The sequence below is a fragment of the Centruroides sculpturatus genome, unplaced genomic scaffold (assembly GCF_000671375.1).
Source record: "Centruroides sculpturatus isolate CEXI.00-Female unplaced genomic scaffold, Cexi_2.0 scaffold216, whole genome shotgun sequence".
Lineage (NCBI taxonomy): Eukaryota > Metazoa > Arthropoda > Arachnida > Scorpiones > Buthidae > Centruroides > Centruroides sculpturatus.
In genome coordinates, this window is record NW_019386955.1 from 621,769 (window position 1) to 637,901 (window position 16,133).

Consider the following 16,133-nt stretch of genomic DNA (forward strand, 5'->3'; position numbering starts at 1 on the left):
TATCTTCAGATTTGAAAAGTTTATTTAGCAATTTAATGTGTATGTTTACTCTTTCATGTTCAATATTTGCAGATATTGTAAAATTTTAAAGATTTGAATACACAAATATAGCTGAGATAGTATAATTCTCTTTAATACTACAACATTAACATATGCATTATAATTAAGAGTACATGATCCAACAAATTGGGTTTTTAAGCAATAAATCTACATTAAATATGAGGATGACTTCTTGCTGTAAGTCTCAGAAGTGAAATATTGATTCTAATAATGTTATTTAAATAAAGTTATATTTACATTAAAATTACAATTACTAATGCTTCTTATTTTTATTTTCATATAATAATTCATATTTATTGAATGTAATGAATATCTACAGTTAGAAATTTTTACATTAAAGGGTGAAGTTGGTTCTCCTGGACCTGTTGGTTTACAAGGTCCACCAGGTGTTCAAGGTGATAAAGGACCTCCTGGACTTCAAGGAATACAAGGACCTCCTGGTCCAGTAGTATGTATTAAAATTTACTGATTTTTTCTATCAGATTGTTTATTATATAATAATTAATAATTTTTTTATCATTCCAACTTCATATGGATATTAAAAATATTAAATAGAATTAAAAATTTTCTACATAAAATGTATCCAATAAATTATACACTCTCTTAATAATGAAATTAGTTTCAGTTAATAAATTTCTAATTTGCTTAAAATGATTTGATATTTAAAATTATTTTTTAAATTTTATTTTAGGGAACTCCTGGTACTCCTGGACCAAAAGGAGATCAAGGTATAGTTGGTTCAAAAGTAAGTAAATATAACCTAATTTTGTTGTAAATATTTGTTTTGGAAATATAAATTAATATATGTCTACACTATTTATATTATATTAAATATTATTAATATTTGTATTTATTTTAGGGTGAAAGAGGTGATCAAGGTCTTTCTGGAAGACCTGGAGAACCTGGATTACAAGTAATTAAAAATATTCTACTTATAGTTATATAATATTTATAATTGTAAATTGTAAAATAATTTCAAATTTTTCAATATTAAATATATGAAGAATAATATCTACAGTACAAATTAATTTTATGTTTAAATAAAATTTTAATTAATCTGAATGTTTATCAACAATATTTTTTACATAACTAATAAGATATATTTACAAATAAACATTTACTTTCATATAATATTAAAAAATGAGTAGAAAATTTTAAAAATTACACATTTTTCTGTAATACAGCTATTAATCTAACTGAACTCAAAATATATAAAATCAAATTGCTTTAAACAATTATGAATTTAAATTGTATTTCTAATAATGATGTCTTTCTTAAGACAAATATTTTATATAAGTATTCATATACCTTTTAAATAATTTATTACATTAATGAAGTTTAAAATTCTTATATGAAAACAAATAATTTTGCATTGTAAAATATTTTAAAAAGTTTTAGTTGTTTTAATTTATAGTTCTTTTATAGAGAAAACACAAAAGAATGCAAATTATATTAAATTTAAATGTAAAATCTAACTTTATAGTTTTTTATATTAAAAAAGATTAATTTTATGATAGGATTTGAATTTCTTAAATTTTATTAAATTCTCCTGCAAGTAAATTTAATAATAGTAAACTGTACTAGTATTTAGCAAAACTGATCACTTTTTATTAAAAATCTATTAATTAATCAAAACATTATTAACTAATTTTCTTAAGTGCTTTCAAATGACAGTAATTCTGTATTTTAATATATTTTATAAGATTTAAATATATATGAATTTATTTTAAATAATCTTGAAAATTAGTAATTAAAATAAGTGTATAAATTTGGAACATTTTAAATTAATAGTTAATTACACATTTATGAAAAAATACTTTATTAATAGGGTGCAAGAGGTATAGCTGGTGCAAGGGGAGCACGAGGAGAAGAAGGGAAGAAGGTATAAATAAATTCTAGATTAATTAATTTTTATAATCATAATAATTTTAAGAATAATTTTTAAATTTAAGTCTACTAATATAAAAACGTTAACTTACATTTAATATTTTAGAATTAAATACATTAATTTCATGAAGTATTTATGTAATTTATAATTTTTTTCATAAAATAAAAAGTAATGTCAAATAACATTATTGGCTTATTCTATATTCTTTTAAATACAATAGAAAAGAAAAATTATAAGTGAGATTTTAATCACATTTATATTATTTTTATATAGGGTGATGCAGGATTTCCAGGTGTACCAGGTCGTCCTGGGAATGCAGGACCTCCTGTAAGTTCATTATCTTGTACAGTAACTAAATTTATAATTAAATTTAATTTTAATTAAATAATGAATTTAAAGATTTTAATATTTTGAAATTTGGAAAAATAAGATAACAACAAATTTAAATTAAAATATTTAAGTATTTAAGTAAAATTTCTTCATTTTAAATGAATTATTATTCAAAAGATTACTTTTTTGAAATATAAAATAAATAAAATTCATTCATTAATTAATCAAAAATATTTTTATACTTTAATAAATATTTTTAAAATTATTATAATATATTCTTTCAAAGGGAAAAGATGGCTTTCCAGGTGTGACAGGTCCTCCTGGCAGAGATGGACTTAAGGTAATTGAATAATAATTTTAACAGTAGTATTTTTCAGAAATTTGTTACTATTGAATCTGTATTATTTTTATTTATTAGAATTAATTATAAAGAATGAAAATTGACTAATTATTTATTTGAAAATTTAAAGGGTGCACAAGGAGATTCTGGTAGGCCAGGTCCACCAGGTCCACCTGGTCCTCCAGGATTGGCAGGTCTTCCAGGAACAAAAGGAGATGTTGGGCAAGAAGGACATACTGTAAGTAACATTTATATTGAATTCAATTCATTTATAGAAGACATTTGAGTTCCAGAAAGTTTAAAGAAAGTTTAAGTTTAAAAAACACTGATTATTGTACAAAATTAAAATTATGTGTCATCTGTTATGATGTTTCATTAAAATGTTATTTTTATATTATTAATTATTATAAAAAGGCAAAAGGCTTAATTTTGAAAGGGAGATGTAAAAGATTGCAAATGCTAATAACTAGTAAAATTTTTATTATGTCCAACCCTACTCAAGATAAGGCACATGAACCCCCTTTATCTCTCCATACCCTTGACCTTTAACCATCAAAATTTAATATCATCAATGCTCCATATTAGTGGTGAACTCAGGATTTACTCTTGGGGGCCAAGTTGAATGAATAAAAAATTTTTAACAATAAAATTCCCATCTTATGTGACTGCTAATTCATAAGTATTATATAAATAGAAGACACCACAGAATAAAAATAAAAAACTGAATTTTAACTAGGAAAAGATTTTTGGAAAATTTTCTACTGTTTGTTTTCCTTTTTCTTTGGATGGGGCCAGGGCTCCTTAGCTCCCAGGTGTACCACCACTCCATATATAGATATAACTCTTCCAAATTTCAAAATTTTAGGGTCATTCAGTCCTGAGATAAAATGCAAAATATCAACAGACATAGACAAACACACTTGCAGAATTTTAAAAGTTGTGTTTTTACATTTTTGCACTCTTTGAGTGTCAAAATATTAAGAAATGGAAAAAAAAAAAAAAAAATTGGCAGGATCAAAATTTGACTGATCACCATACTTTCCCTATGTTATATTCTGACAGGAAATTAAAAATATGATAAATTTTTTCATATTCTCATTTATGAATGTATTATTTTTTTAATGACTTTTTTATTAAAAAAAAATAATACATTCACTTCTGCACTTCTTCAGAGCAAAATTGTTTACAATTTAATATATTTTAAATTAACTTAAAATATTTACTACAAACATTTCAAAATTATTTTTTCCTGTTAAGGTTAGATAACTTTGAAAATTTCTATCAGGTGTTTCAGAATGTTTTTAATAAGTGATAAATATTTTTAGGGTAATAATTCCATCACTACTAATACTTTGGTAAAATTAATCTATTATAACAATTATTAAGAACAAAAGAACATAAAAAACAAATATACTCTTTCATTTTATGGCATATATGACACATGGTCATATAAGACACATGGTCATATAAGATGACCACTATTTTAGCATAGAATATTTAAAAAAAAGTATTTAGTGTATTCAATTAAGTTCTCCAAACCTTTGGCCCTAAAATTTCTTTACAGTATTTTGGCCAAAATGAGTAAAATAAGAATGTACACTTTTATTTATTAGGTAAAAAGAGGAGTTTAAAAGAAGTAATTTACAATTAAATTTTTCCATTCATTAAAATATTCTGCATGAATACATTGCAAAAGCTGCTTAGCTGTAACAAAAACTAATGAAATTAATAATAATATGTTTAATTAAACAATAATATTTTTATTCAAGAGTTGTGCTAGGTAGTAGTTACTTGTAGCCTGCCACAGGCCTTTTGCAATGTATTCAATGACCTTCTNATTAGACTGGCATTTTTAACAGCAAAACAAGATTTTTCTCAAGGTAATAAAATACGCACGAACTTATGGACTGACCTGATACTTGGTTGTTCCCATTATGGGCTTGGCCCAACACAAAAGGTCCTCTAATGCCCATGGGACAGAATATGTTTATAAAAATATATTTAATAGTAATTCCTTTGCTTATTTTTAATGTATGTATGCAGATGTGTGTGTTTAATAAAAATATATAATTTCTTGTTAGGGTTTACCGGGAAGAAGAGGAGATGTTGGACCCGCTGGTCCAAAAGGTGATAAGGGAGAAACTGGTTTAGTTGGCCCTGCTGGACCCTCTGGCAGACCAGGAGATCAAGGACCACCAGGCTTGTCAGGACCAATAGGACCTCGTGGAGAATCTGGTGATAAAGTAAGTTTTACAGTCTTTCAAATAAAAAGATTATAAATGTAATTTTTATAATTTGAAATATATTATGAAAACATAACCAAACATAGAATTAATATATATTTTATTTATCTCTTTCATGAATAATGAATATGTAAAATGAAAATTTGATTAATAATAAATTATTGTTTTTTTTTTAAATAATATTTTATTAGAGATTATAAAGTTTAAATAATTTATAATTTAAAATTATTCATATGTCATGTAATATTAAATGCTAATGTCCTGTGTAGGTAGAAATCTAAAAGTTTTTAACATTATTTATTATGTAATAAACCATGCCTGAGTTAATCAAATAATTTTGGTATATTTAATCAAATAATAAATCCAGATTGATAATTTGATTAGTAACATTATTTATTATTTTTTATCCTTTAGTTTTGTTTGGAGATTTTTAATCTGCTTTAGAGTCTGCTTTTTATTTTTAATTGTTGTTTAAATCTATATCAAATATTTAAAATATCTGCATTAGTTGTCAGATTATATGACAAAATATTTTTTTCAAAAACTAATACTGTTTTTTAATTCCCTTGACATAATATTACTTTACGCTTATATATTTGTTCATCTCATAGTGCCATATCAGGTTTTCCTGACCTCGGCCACACCCGGCGCAGATTAGTAATGCGCCAAGGTGTTACTAGGGAAGGGTACAATCCAGAGTGGTTTCCCGTTGCCTTCTCTGGGGCGCGATTTTGCGCGAGGGGATCAAATGCCTTCCAGGAGGACTTTTATGGGGAACTGGCCTCCTATTTAGTCGTTATTGGCAAGGAGAAAACCCGGAAAACTCCAAGCAGCCAGCCTGTCCGATCGCGGCGTGAACCCACGACCGAACTCCCTGTGTTTAGGGTACGAAGACCATTCGGCCACTGGTGGGCCATATATTTGTTAGTAAATTTAAAATAAGAGTCTCTCTCTATTGTTAAATACAAATACAAATTGCATAAAATAACACTTTTGTAACTTAAAGTTTTCCAAAATAAAGTAATTTCTTATAAAATTCTTATTTTCAAAATAGTCCTTTTATAACTTAATATTAATTGAGAAATAAATGAGTTCTGCTTTCAGAAAAAAATATTTTAATAAATAGTTAAAACTGTTCAGTAAATATAGTCTGTTCAACAATAATAGAACATAGTGATTGCCTAGGAACTTGCTATTATTTTCATGTAACTTTGATGAAATTTGCTAGTACATTTTATAGCAAAATATTAACTATTATTTCCAACTTTATGGTTGCAGAAAGCAACCATAAAGTTGCTTTCTGAAAACAGGTTACCTGAAAGATTTTCTATGGGGATTTAATTTGCACTGAAGGATGCCCAGTCCAAAAGCCACATATTCTTGCACTGAAAAAGGATAATGTTGATTTTGAAACATGAAAGCTTGCATTGTCATGCATGAATTTAAAATCCTGTCTAGCAATTCTGTCTGGAGCTTTTGCAGACAACTCCTGATAAGTTTGAGAGTTAAACCAGATCTTTTTTATCTTAACAAAGTCTTATTTATTTTAGATTTAAGTATTTAAAATTTATTTTATGTTATGCAGTTAGCATCAAACTATCAAAATTAAGAGACTTCTAATGAAAGTTTCATATAATATTTTATTAAAATTTAATATTTACATTAAAAACAACATAAAATGTTAGAAAAATATGATTATTTAACACTAAGCAAAATATACATATTGTCATATAAGAAAGAAACACAAGTATAGGCATAATGATGATGATAATAACATGATGAAAAAAATAAAATGTCTTTATAAATAATTTCTAAACTGTAAATTTATTCATTCACTCAATCTGTAAAAGCTATATAAATTTTTGGAATAAGAAAAGGCTATCTATTCTATATAAATATATAATTGTTATCTTTTAAAATGAATGGTTTTAGTAAAATGTTGCCAAATTGATAGTGATCTGTCTACAAGAGATTTCAAATACTCAATGATTCATGTTTCCTGAATAACATGACATTCATCACATTATTATTGGAATCTGGAATGTGAAAATATAAAATTTGAAATGAATTTTGTTGCATTTTTTTTAAATCTTGAATATCATTCAAAGTCCTACCTTTACCTCATAGTTTTCTTCCCAAAAACTATCTTCAGATTTGAAAAGTTTATTTAGCAATTTAATGTGTATGTTTACTCTTTCATGTTCAATATTTGCAGATATTGTAAAATTTTAAAGATTTGAATACACAAATATAGCTGAGATAGTATAATTCTCTTTAATACTACAACATTAACATATGCATTATAATTAAGAGTACATGATCCAACAAATTGGGTTTTTAAGCAATAAATCTACATTAAATATGAGGATGACTTCTTGCTGTAAGTCTCAGAAGTGAAATATTGATTCTAATAATGTTATTTAAATAAAGTTATATTTACATTAAAATTACAATTACTAATGCTTCTTATTTTTATTTTCATATAATAATTCATATTTATTGAATGTAATGAATATCTACAGTTAGAAATTTTTACATTAAAGGGTGAAGTTGGTTCTCCTGGACCTGTTGGTTTACAAGGTCCACCAGGTGTTCAAGGTGATAAAGGACCTCCTGGACTTCAAGGAATACAAGGACCTCCTGGTCCAGTAGTATGTATTAAAATTTACTGATTTTTTCTATCAGATTGTTTATTATATAATAATTAATAATTTTTTTATCATTCCAACTTCATATGGATATTAAAAATATTAAATAGAATTAAAAATTTTCTACATAAAATGTATCCAATAAATTATACACTCTCTTAATAATGAAATTAGTTTCAGTTAATAAATTTCTAATTTGCTTAAAATGATTTGATATTTAAAATTATTTTTTAAATTTTATTTTAGGGAACTCCTGGTACTCCTGGACCAAAAGGAGATCAAGGTATAGTTGGTTCAAAAGTAAGTAAATATAACCTAATTTTGTTGTAAATATTTGTTTTGGAAATATAAATTAATATATGTCTACACTATTTATATTATATTAAATATTATTAATATTTGTATTTATTTTAGGGTGAAAGAGGTGATCAAGGTCTTTCTGGAAGACCTGGAGAACCTGGATTACAAGTAATTAAAAATATTCTACTTATAGTTATATAATATTTATAATTGTAAATTGTAAAATAATTTCAAATTTTTCAATATTAAATATATGAAGAATAATATCTACAGTACAAATTAATTTTATGTTTAAATAAAATTTTAATTAATCTGAATGTTTATCAACAATATTTTTTACATAACTAATAAGATATATTTACAAATAAACATTTACTTTCATATAATATTAAAAAATGAGTAGAAAATTTTAAAAATTACACATTTTTCTGTAATACAGCTATTAATCTAACTGAACTCAAAATATATAAAATCAAATTGCTTTAAACAATTATGAATTTAAATTGTATTTCTAATAATGATGTCTTTCTTAAGACAAATATTTTATATAAGTATTCATATACCTTTTAAATAATTTATTACATTAATGAAGTTTAAAATTCTTATATGAAAACAAATAATTTTGCATTGTAAAATATTTTAAAAAGTTTTAGTTGTTTTAATTTATAGTTCTTTTATAGAGAAAACACAAAAGAATGCAAATTATATTAAATTTAAATGTAAAATCTAACTTTATAGTTTTTTATATTAAAAAAGATTAATTTTATGATAGGATTTGAATTTCTTAAATTTTATTAAATTCTCCTGCAAGTAAATTTAATAATAGTAAACTGTACTAGTATTTAGCAAAACTGATCACTTTTTATTAAAAATCTATTAATTAATCAAAACATTATTAACTAATTTTCTTAAGTGCTTTCAAATGACAGTAATTCTGTATTTTAATATATTTTATAAGATTTAAATATATATGAATTTATTTTAAATAATCTTGAAAATTAGTAATTAAAATAAGTGTATAAATTTGGAACATTTTAAATTAATAGTTAATTACACATTTATGAAAAAATACTTTATTAATAGGGTGCAAGAGGTATAGCTGGTGCAAGGGGAGCACGAGGAGAAGAAGGGAAGAAGGTATAAATAAATTCTAGATTAATTAATTTTTATAATCATAATAATTTTAAGAATAATTTTTAAATTTAAGTCTACTAATATANCAATGTCGAATGAAAAGAAAGGACCGTCATTAGAAAGGAAATTTATTAATATATCTCTTCAAACAAAGATAGAAATTTTGGATTGAGTTAAAAATCAGGAGTGGATAGCTGATATTGGTAGGCATTTTAATTTAAATGAGTCAACTATTCGGTCGATTAAGCAATAGGAAGAAAAGATTAGGAATTCAGTCACATCCAGATCATCTATTCTTGCGAAAAATGCTGCTCGTCTGAGAGCACCTATAATGAAAACAAAAATGGAACAAATGCTAATATTATGGGTAGAAGATATGAACAAGAAACGGTTGCCTTTAAATAAAAGTGCACTTAAACACAAAGCCTTAAAACTATTTGATTATTTAAAAAAAATGGGACAGTCGTCGGCTGATGAAACCAGTGTTAAATTTGTGGTTAGCAATAGCTGGTTTGAAAAATTCAAAAAACGCCATTCAAACGTCAAGTTTTTCTCTTTTTAGAACCGAATCCCAGTTTTTGCATTAAGTTGGTGTCTCCTATAACGCGATTTCCCACAACGCGGTATTTTCAAGGAACGTATCTACCGTGTTGTAGGAGGCCTACCTGTATTATATATTTAACACTGTCAAGAAAGCTGTAAAAGCCATTAAAGTGAGGAAAGCTCCTGATGTGAAGACCTTTAATATTAATTCATTTAACCAAACATTAATAATTTATCAAATTCTATTAAGAAGTTAACTACAATAATCATTGAAATGAATGATTAGAAAGTTTTTAGGAATTCGAATTACTAAAAATTACTGGCATGGTTTCAAAAATACTAGAAAGTTTTTGCTAAAATTTTTATTATTAATACTTTAGATTAATTAGCTAACCTATTCAATAGTGTTAATATATATATATTTTTTTTTTTTATTGTTTTGTGTGATGTTGCAATATCTTTAAAAAAGAAACACTGTTTTCGATTGGGCTGCAATTTTCAAATTGCAGACCTCTAAATTCCAGCTGGTGTCCAACTGACTGTTTGTCCTTTTGTTTAGTCTTGAGAATGGAGTTAGATGAAATTTGAGACTAGATATGGAAAGCTTAGTGGCAAGAGACATCGATTAACTACCTACAAACTTCTGGTTTGGAATGGAAATCACATTGTTTCAATTCAAAAATTTTTCCCAAAATGGAGTTTAATAGATGATCAACATGACTCCATTGTTAAAAGGAAAAGTATGATATAAAGAGGCAAGAGATTACTAAAATCAAAGCCTATATTTTAAATAAAATAAATAAAAAATATGATTAAAAATTGCAGCCCAACACTGTGACAATGTCACAATAAATGATTGCTTGTTATCTTGATAGTTTTCAATGCTTGAATCACGGACATCTCACATTACCTGATGTTTTTTGATATATTTATTTTAACTTGAATTTTACAATTATCATCTTTGTGAATAACTTACTGATTGGTATTATTTTGAATATTAATTAAACTTATTTTATAAATTATTAATCCTAATACTAAATAAATTACTATACTAAAGTAATTTCAGAATATGATAAATTATTGTCCATTCTACAAAATTGTAATAAAATTTTTCGAAAATGATTCTATTAGAAGCATTTTTGTAAAACTTTATTATTAGTTTGTAGATTTTGTAGATTGTGTTATTACTAAATAAAGTGCATATTATGGTAATAGAATTAAAAATTCACACATAAAAACAAATGTTTTACTTTAACTGTATTTTTAAAAAGCCTGTTTAGAAAATTGTTAGCTAAATGTTAGGATTTTTCAAATGCTTAAAAAAAAACAAAATATTTATTATTTAATAATAATAATAATAATAATTGAAATTTATACAGGAGAATCAATAATAATAATAATAATTTTATATTACAGTATAAGACAATAAATCAGCATAAAAAGCAGTATGGAGTGTGATTCACTAGTAGTATCCATTGCTTGTAAGATAATTGCAATATAATCTATCAAATAGATCATGTTAAATGTAGAAATATATAGGAAAATTAAAAAAAAATAATGAATTGGGACAGAATTTGATTCCATAATCCTTATTTAATAAGTGAATAAATCTATACTAATATTATAAAGAGGTAAAGTTTGTAAGTTTGGATGTAGGAGGTAATCTCTGAAACTATTCATCCAATTTCAAAAAATTCTTTCACCAATATTTACAATGGACCCTCAGGGTTGACATAGGCTGTATATTATTCCGTTAAACATTCATATAAATTAAAAAGATATCATCTAGGTAAGCGTTATATTTTTGGTGTCAGTGGGTGGCGAGGGGCATATACGAGATAGGTAACCATGTGCGAGATATGCAGTGCACGTGTCCAAACTTGTGATATATAAAATTACATGTCCTGACTGATTCATCATTGCCCAGAGCAAACCGCTGAACCTAAAGAGATGAAATTTGGTACACAGTTAGGGTACGTCATGAAAATGCACACTATGAAGGGATTTTTTGAAATTCCCCCGCGGGGGGAGAGGGAGAGGATTAAGGATTAACCTGAAGAACGTCTTCTACTGTACTATTTTAGATGCAATTTTTTGTTTTTATATTAATAACTAATGTTGAGAATCTTAGTGAAGTATCGAGGGGAGGGTTATTTCTATCAAATTGCAAATTCTGCACAGGTGAAGCCGTGAGTAACAGCTAGTTGCTAGATAAAGAATAAAGATAAATATTAAATAACTATATATAATGCATATGACATTGCAAAAACAGATTATGATTGATGAATACGGTTTGAAAATTTTTAGGCAGGATGGAATCATATTTAACAATGCAATAAATAACTGTCATTATCTAAAAGTTAATTAAATTTATTTAAACTTGGATGAATCCAATTTGAAATATTTTGATTTTAAAAGAAATGTACTGTATTATATTAACTAATTTTCTTTTCAAATGTTCCAATGTATTATTCTATTCATTGTTTTTCTACATTTGCTACATTTATTTTGAAGTTGAGAAATATATAATAGGTTTTAGAAGAATTTATTTTATTATAACAGAAATTTTGAATTATTAAAAGTATTTTTTTGACTTTTATTAACATTAGAAAATAGCTTTATTTTGCTTTCTTTGTTTTGTCATTTTGGTGTGTTCTTTTTTCATATTAATTGAAATATAGTTTTATTATAGAAAAGTACAAATTTTTTAGGTTTGTATATTGTTAAACAAATTAATATATTAAATTCAATGTAAGTGATTTTAAAACAATAGTTAAATTTACCTAAATAAAATTTTTGCCTTAATGAAAGAAAATTTTGCTTATGTAGAAACACAATTAGTTTTTATTTTATTTCTGTTTATATTATTTATTTTATATTTCATAAAATTCTTAATATTTTACTTTTTTATTCTTTAAAAAGGGAGAACGAGGAAGTGAAGGTAAAACAGGATCTAGTGGATTACCTGGACCTCAAGGTATTCCTGGACAATCTGGGCCACCAGGCTTACCAGGTGAACCTGGGTCTCCTGTAAGTATTTTATTGTATTTGGGTAAACACTGTAAAAACTAATAATTTGAATGAAAGAAGTTCTGTGATTTAAATTAGAATTGATATTAAAAACATTTCAGTGTCTACTGTTTTAAGTTTAAAATTAATTTTTCTCTGTTACTAATGTAATACAATGGTGATGTTTTTTCATATTTTGATACTTATATTTGATTAAATTTTAAATTCTGATCAATAAGTAGATTTAAAAATAGTATTTAAATCGAATTATATTATTTGTAGGGACATTCTGGTAAAGATGGTCCACCTGGACCTTCTGGTCGTCCTGGTGATAAAGGACCCCCTGGACCTCCAGGTCCTCCAGGACAAGCTGGATTACAAGGACTTCAAGTAATGAATAAAAATTTTAAGATTTAACTATTTAAATGTATCTACATACATAAATTATGGAATTTTAAGATGAAAAGATGTATTTTTTAAAAAGTTATATTAATATGTTGTTGAAGCACAACAAAATTAACAAGCCAAATCTTTTGTTCAAAAGCATTTTATTTAAAATATTTAGCTTATTTAATAAGGTTTTATCTTGTCCATAAGAAATTTTAATCAGAGCAGATATACTTGATTTACTTTCTTTTAACAGCTCTAATGCTATATCTTATTAAGTGTGTGATTTCATTTAAGTAACAAGTACATTATAGTAACAAGTACATTTACATTTAATTCAAGTCAAGTTTAAACTAAATATAAATATAATAGAATCCTTATTAATGATCACTTATTTACTCAAGATTTTATATTATTTAAGGTGAATTGTGGAAGAGTACTTTGTCAACAAAGATAATAGATCGCACTATAATATAGTTTGCTTCACACATCTTGATTTGATGTGCAGTACTCTAAGAGGACTCTAAAGCTTTTAAAGAGGATTTAATTTGATGACTTCTCACATTAATATTAATTTTAAAAAAGATTAAAGAAATTTTAATTATAATTGTAGGTTTACATTTGTTTTAAGAAGCATAATTATAAATAAAATTAAAGATTTTTCTTTATTTTAAACTGTGTTTTCATTCTTTCTATTTTTCATTTCTAGAACCACAATGAAATGTTAATTAAAAGACACTGCACTTTTCAACATTCTTTTATTTAACTTTTTTATTAGTTGATGCATCAGTCAAAATGCATTTTGGGTTAAAAAATCTCTCTTCAGTTGATTCTGTAACTATGAAGTAATTTATTTTTAATCTGTTTTTATGTTTTCTAAAACCATTTGACATATTTTAATTTGTTGTCACAACTTTTTGTACAATTTAACAACTTTACCATTCCAGAAATTCCAACACTACTTTTCACAAATTTTATAAAATTACATTAAAATTTTTCTTCAGTTAATTCTAAAAATAAAAACATAGGTGGTAACAATGAAATAATTTATATTTATTTAAAAATCCATTTGACAAACCTTGATGTTAAAATTATTATACAAAAAAAACTGCAACTATTTATCCATTCTTGAGATTCTGACACTACTTTTCAGATTCTAAAGAACATTTAAAATTTCTTTAGATTAAATTAACCTTCTTTTTTCAAGACATAATAGCACCTTCTCTCTAAATTGTCATTCTTAATATTTCTGTAAGCCTTGCACAACACACCTTAACACCATCCTTATTTACATATTGTGACATCTTCATTTACATATTTCTTATCATCCACTAAGAAGATATACTAAATTTTCATTCAAGTATAAAGTTAAAATTCTATACACCATAAAATTTTATGGCATAATTGTATCATATTTTGAATTCCTAATATTTTTGAGAAAAATTGTTATAATTCTGATTTTTATAAATTGTAGGGACCTCCTGGACCTTCTGGACCACCAGGTCCAACTGGTGAAAGAGGAGAGAGAGGTGAGGTAGGGGCTAGAGGTCAGCAAGGACCACAAGGAAATAGAGGGTTACCTGGACCTACAGGTGCTACTGGTAATAAAGGAGAAAGAGGTGAAGCAGGTCAAACTGGACCCAAGGGTCACCGAGGCTTGATTGGCTTACAAGGTCTTCCTGGTCCTCCGGTAGTTATTCATATTTTCTTTTTAAATTAAAGATAGAATTTAAATAATTATTTATACATTAAAACCACTAATAGAAGTGAGTATAATCAAAGTAGTAATTCAATTTGAATTTAATTTGTCTATGTTATAGATTTGAAATACAGTGGGTGATCGGTTAACGAACATAATTTGTTCCAAGACTTTGTTTGCTATCCAAATTGTTTGTTAACCGATTATCGATTTACCATAGGTTCTATGGGAATTTGATTAATTTGTTCTGGAGACCCCCCAAAAAAAATATATACTTTCTTACTACATTTATTCATATGTAACAATAAAAATACATATGTACATGGTCTTGCATTTTTATTAGTCATGTTTTTTCCATTTGTGGGGGTTAAAGAATCTGTCCAATGTCGATTGCTTTTCTGTTTTCTTCATGATTTTTCAGAAGTAATTAATAGCATTGTAATTGTAGAGGTCCCTAGGCCTATTAACCTCAACCTGGTTTGGATGCCATTTTAAGACTGTTGTTCTGACATCCTCCCACTTCTTCAAAAGATCTTTAATAGCAGATATCAGCATAAATCTGCATTTTCAAAAAAAAACATAAAAGAATTGTTTCTGTCAGAAATATAAAAGGCTGGAATTACAAGGGAGAGTTTCAAAGTTTGGGGAAATACTATCCGATCAGTATATACTGGGTAGAACGTCAATGTTGACATCTCTCGCGCTCTGAAAAGTTTTGAATTGTTGCCTGAAGACAAAGGAAGACCAATCGGTATTTGTTATTTACGTCACTTCTTCTTGTGTTTGTTTAGTGAAGTGTTCGTTATCCGAACATGTGTTCATTGTCCGATCATAAAAATCTTTCACGAAAGTGTTTGTTATCCGATTTGTTCGTTAACCGATCTGTTCATTAACTGATCACCCACTGTATTAATTTTATATTTAATTGTAATTTATTGAATGAAATTATGGTAAAATTTTTAAAATTCTAGTAAGCTAGGTTTTATACACATCATGAGATATTATTTTAAATGTTTGTTAAAAATTTCATAAATAGATAGAAAAAGTTGTTAGACTTAGTGATTTTTTTTAAATTTGATAACTTAATTTCTAAATTAATTAATTACAAGATTTTATTATGCATTAATAATTACATTATGTAATAATAATTTGTAACTTAATGTATAAAGTTACAAAATATATTAAAAACTGATTAAACTTTTATAATGAAATTTTGAAATAGATAATGTTTTAAAAAAAAATCAAAAATTAATATTAAAAATGTATAAAATCAATAGTTAAAGATCGATATATTGAATATTTAATAAGAATTTTGATAGATGTAGATAAACCTAATTAAATTCATTGATTTCTTGTCTGATCATTTCCCAATTCTTTCTTTTGTAAAGATTAAAAAATAAGTTATTATTTGTAGAATAATTGTATAACATTCTAAAACTGCTTGTACTATATCAATATAAAATTAAGTTAGATAAGAGAAAAATTTATATATACCACATATATTTAATAGTTTATAAAATTTATATAATTCAAATTTAATAATGAATTATGT

At 25.4% G+C, this 16,133-nt stretch overlaps 1 protein-coding gene across 1 annotated transcript in view; it reads left to right on the top strand.

Moving 5' to 3' along the window:
* The window catches only part of LOC111615967 (collagen alpha-1(I) chain-like), a 108,914-nt gene that overhangs the window by 82,868 nt on the left and 9,913 nt on the right, over positions 1-16,133 (top strand). The window contains exons 31-45 of the mRNA XM_023357398.1: positions 380-508; positions 752-805; positions 920-973; positions 1,889-1,942; positions 2,222-2,275; positions 2,565-2,618; positions 2,749-2,856; positions 4,700-4,861; positions 7,384-7,512; positions 7,756-7,809; positions 7,924-7,977; positions 8,893-8,946; positions 12,409-12,516; positions 12,778-12,885; positions 14,357-14,572. Of these exons, the coding sequence (XP_023213166.1) occupies positions 380-508; positions 752-805; positions 920-973; positions 1,889-1,942; positions 2,222-2,275; positions 2,565-2,618; positions 2,749-2,856; positions 4,700-4,861; positions 7,384-7,512; positions 7,756-7,809; positions 7,924-7,977; positions 8,893-8,946; positions 12,409-12,516; positions 12,778-12,885; positions 14,357-14,572 (1,392 nt within the window). The remainder of the gene's footprint in view (positions 1-379; positions 509-751; positions 806-919; positions 974-1,888; positions 1,943-2,221; positions 2,276-2,564; positions 2,619-2,748; positions 2,857-4,699; positions 4,862-7,383; positions 7,513-7,755; positions 7,810-7,923; positions 7,978-8,892; positions 8,947-12,408; positions 12,517-12,777; positions 12,886-14,356; positions 14,573-16,133) is intronic.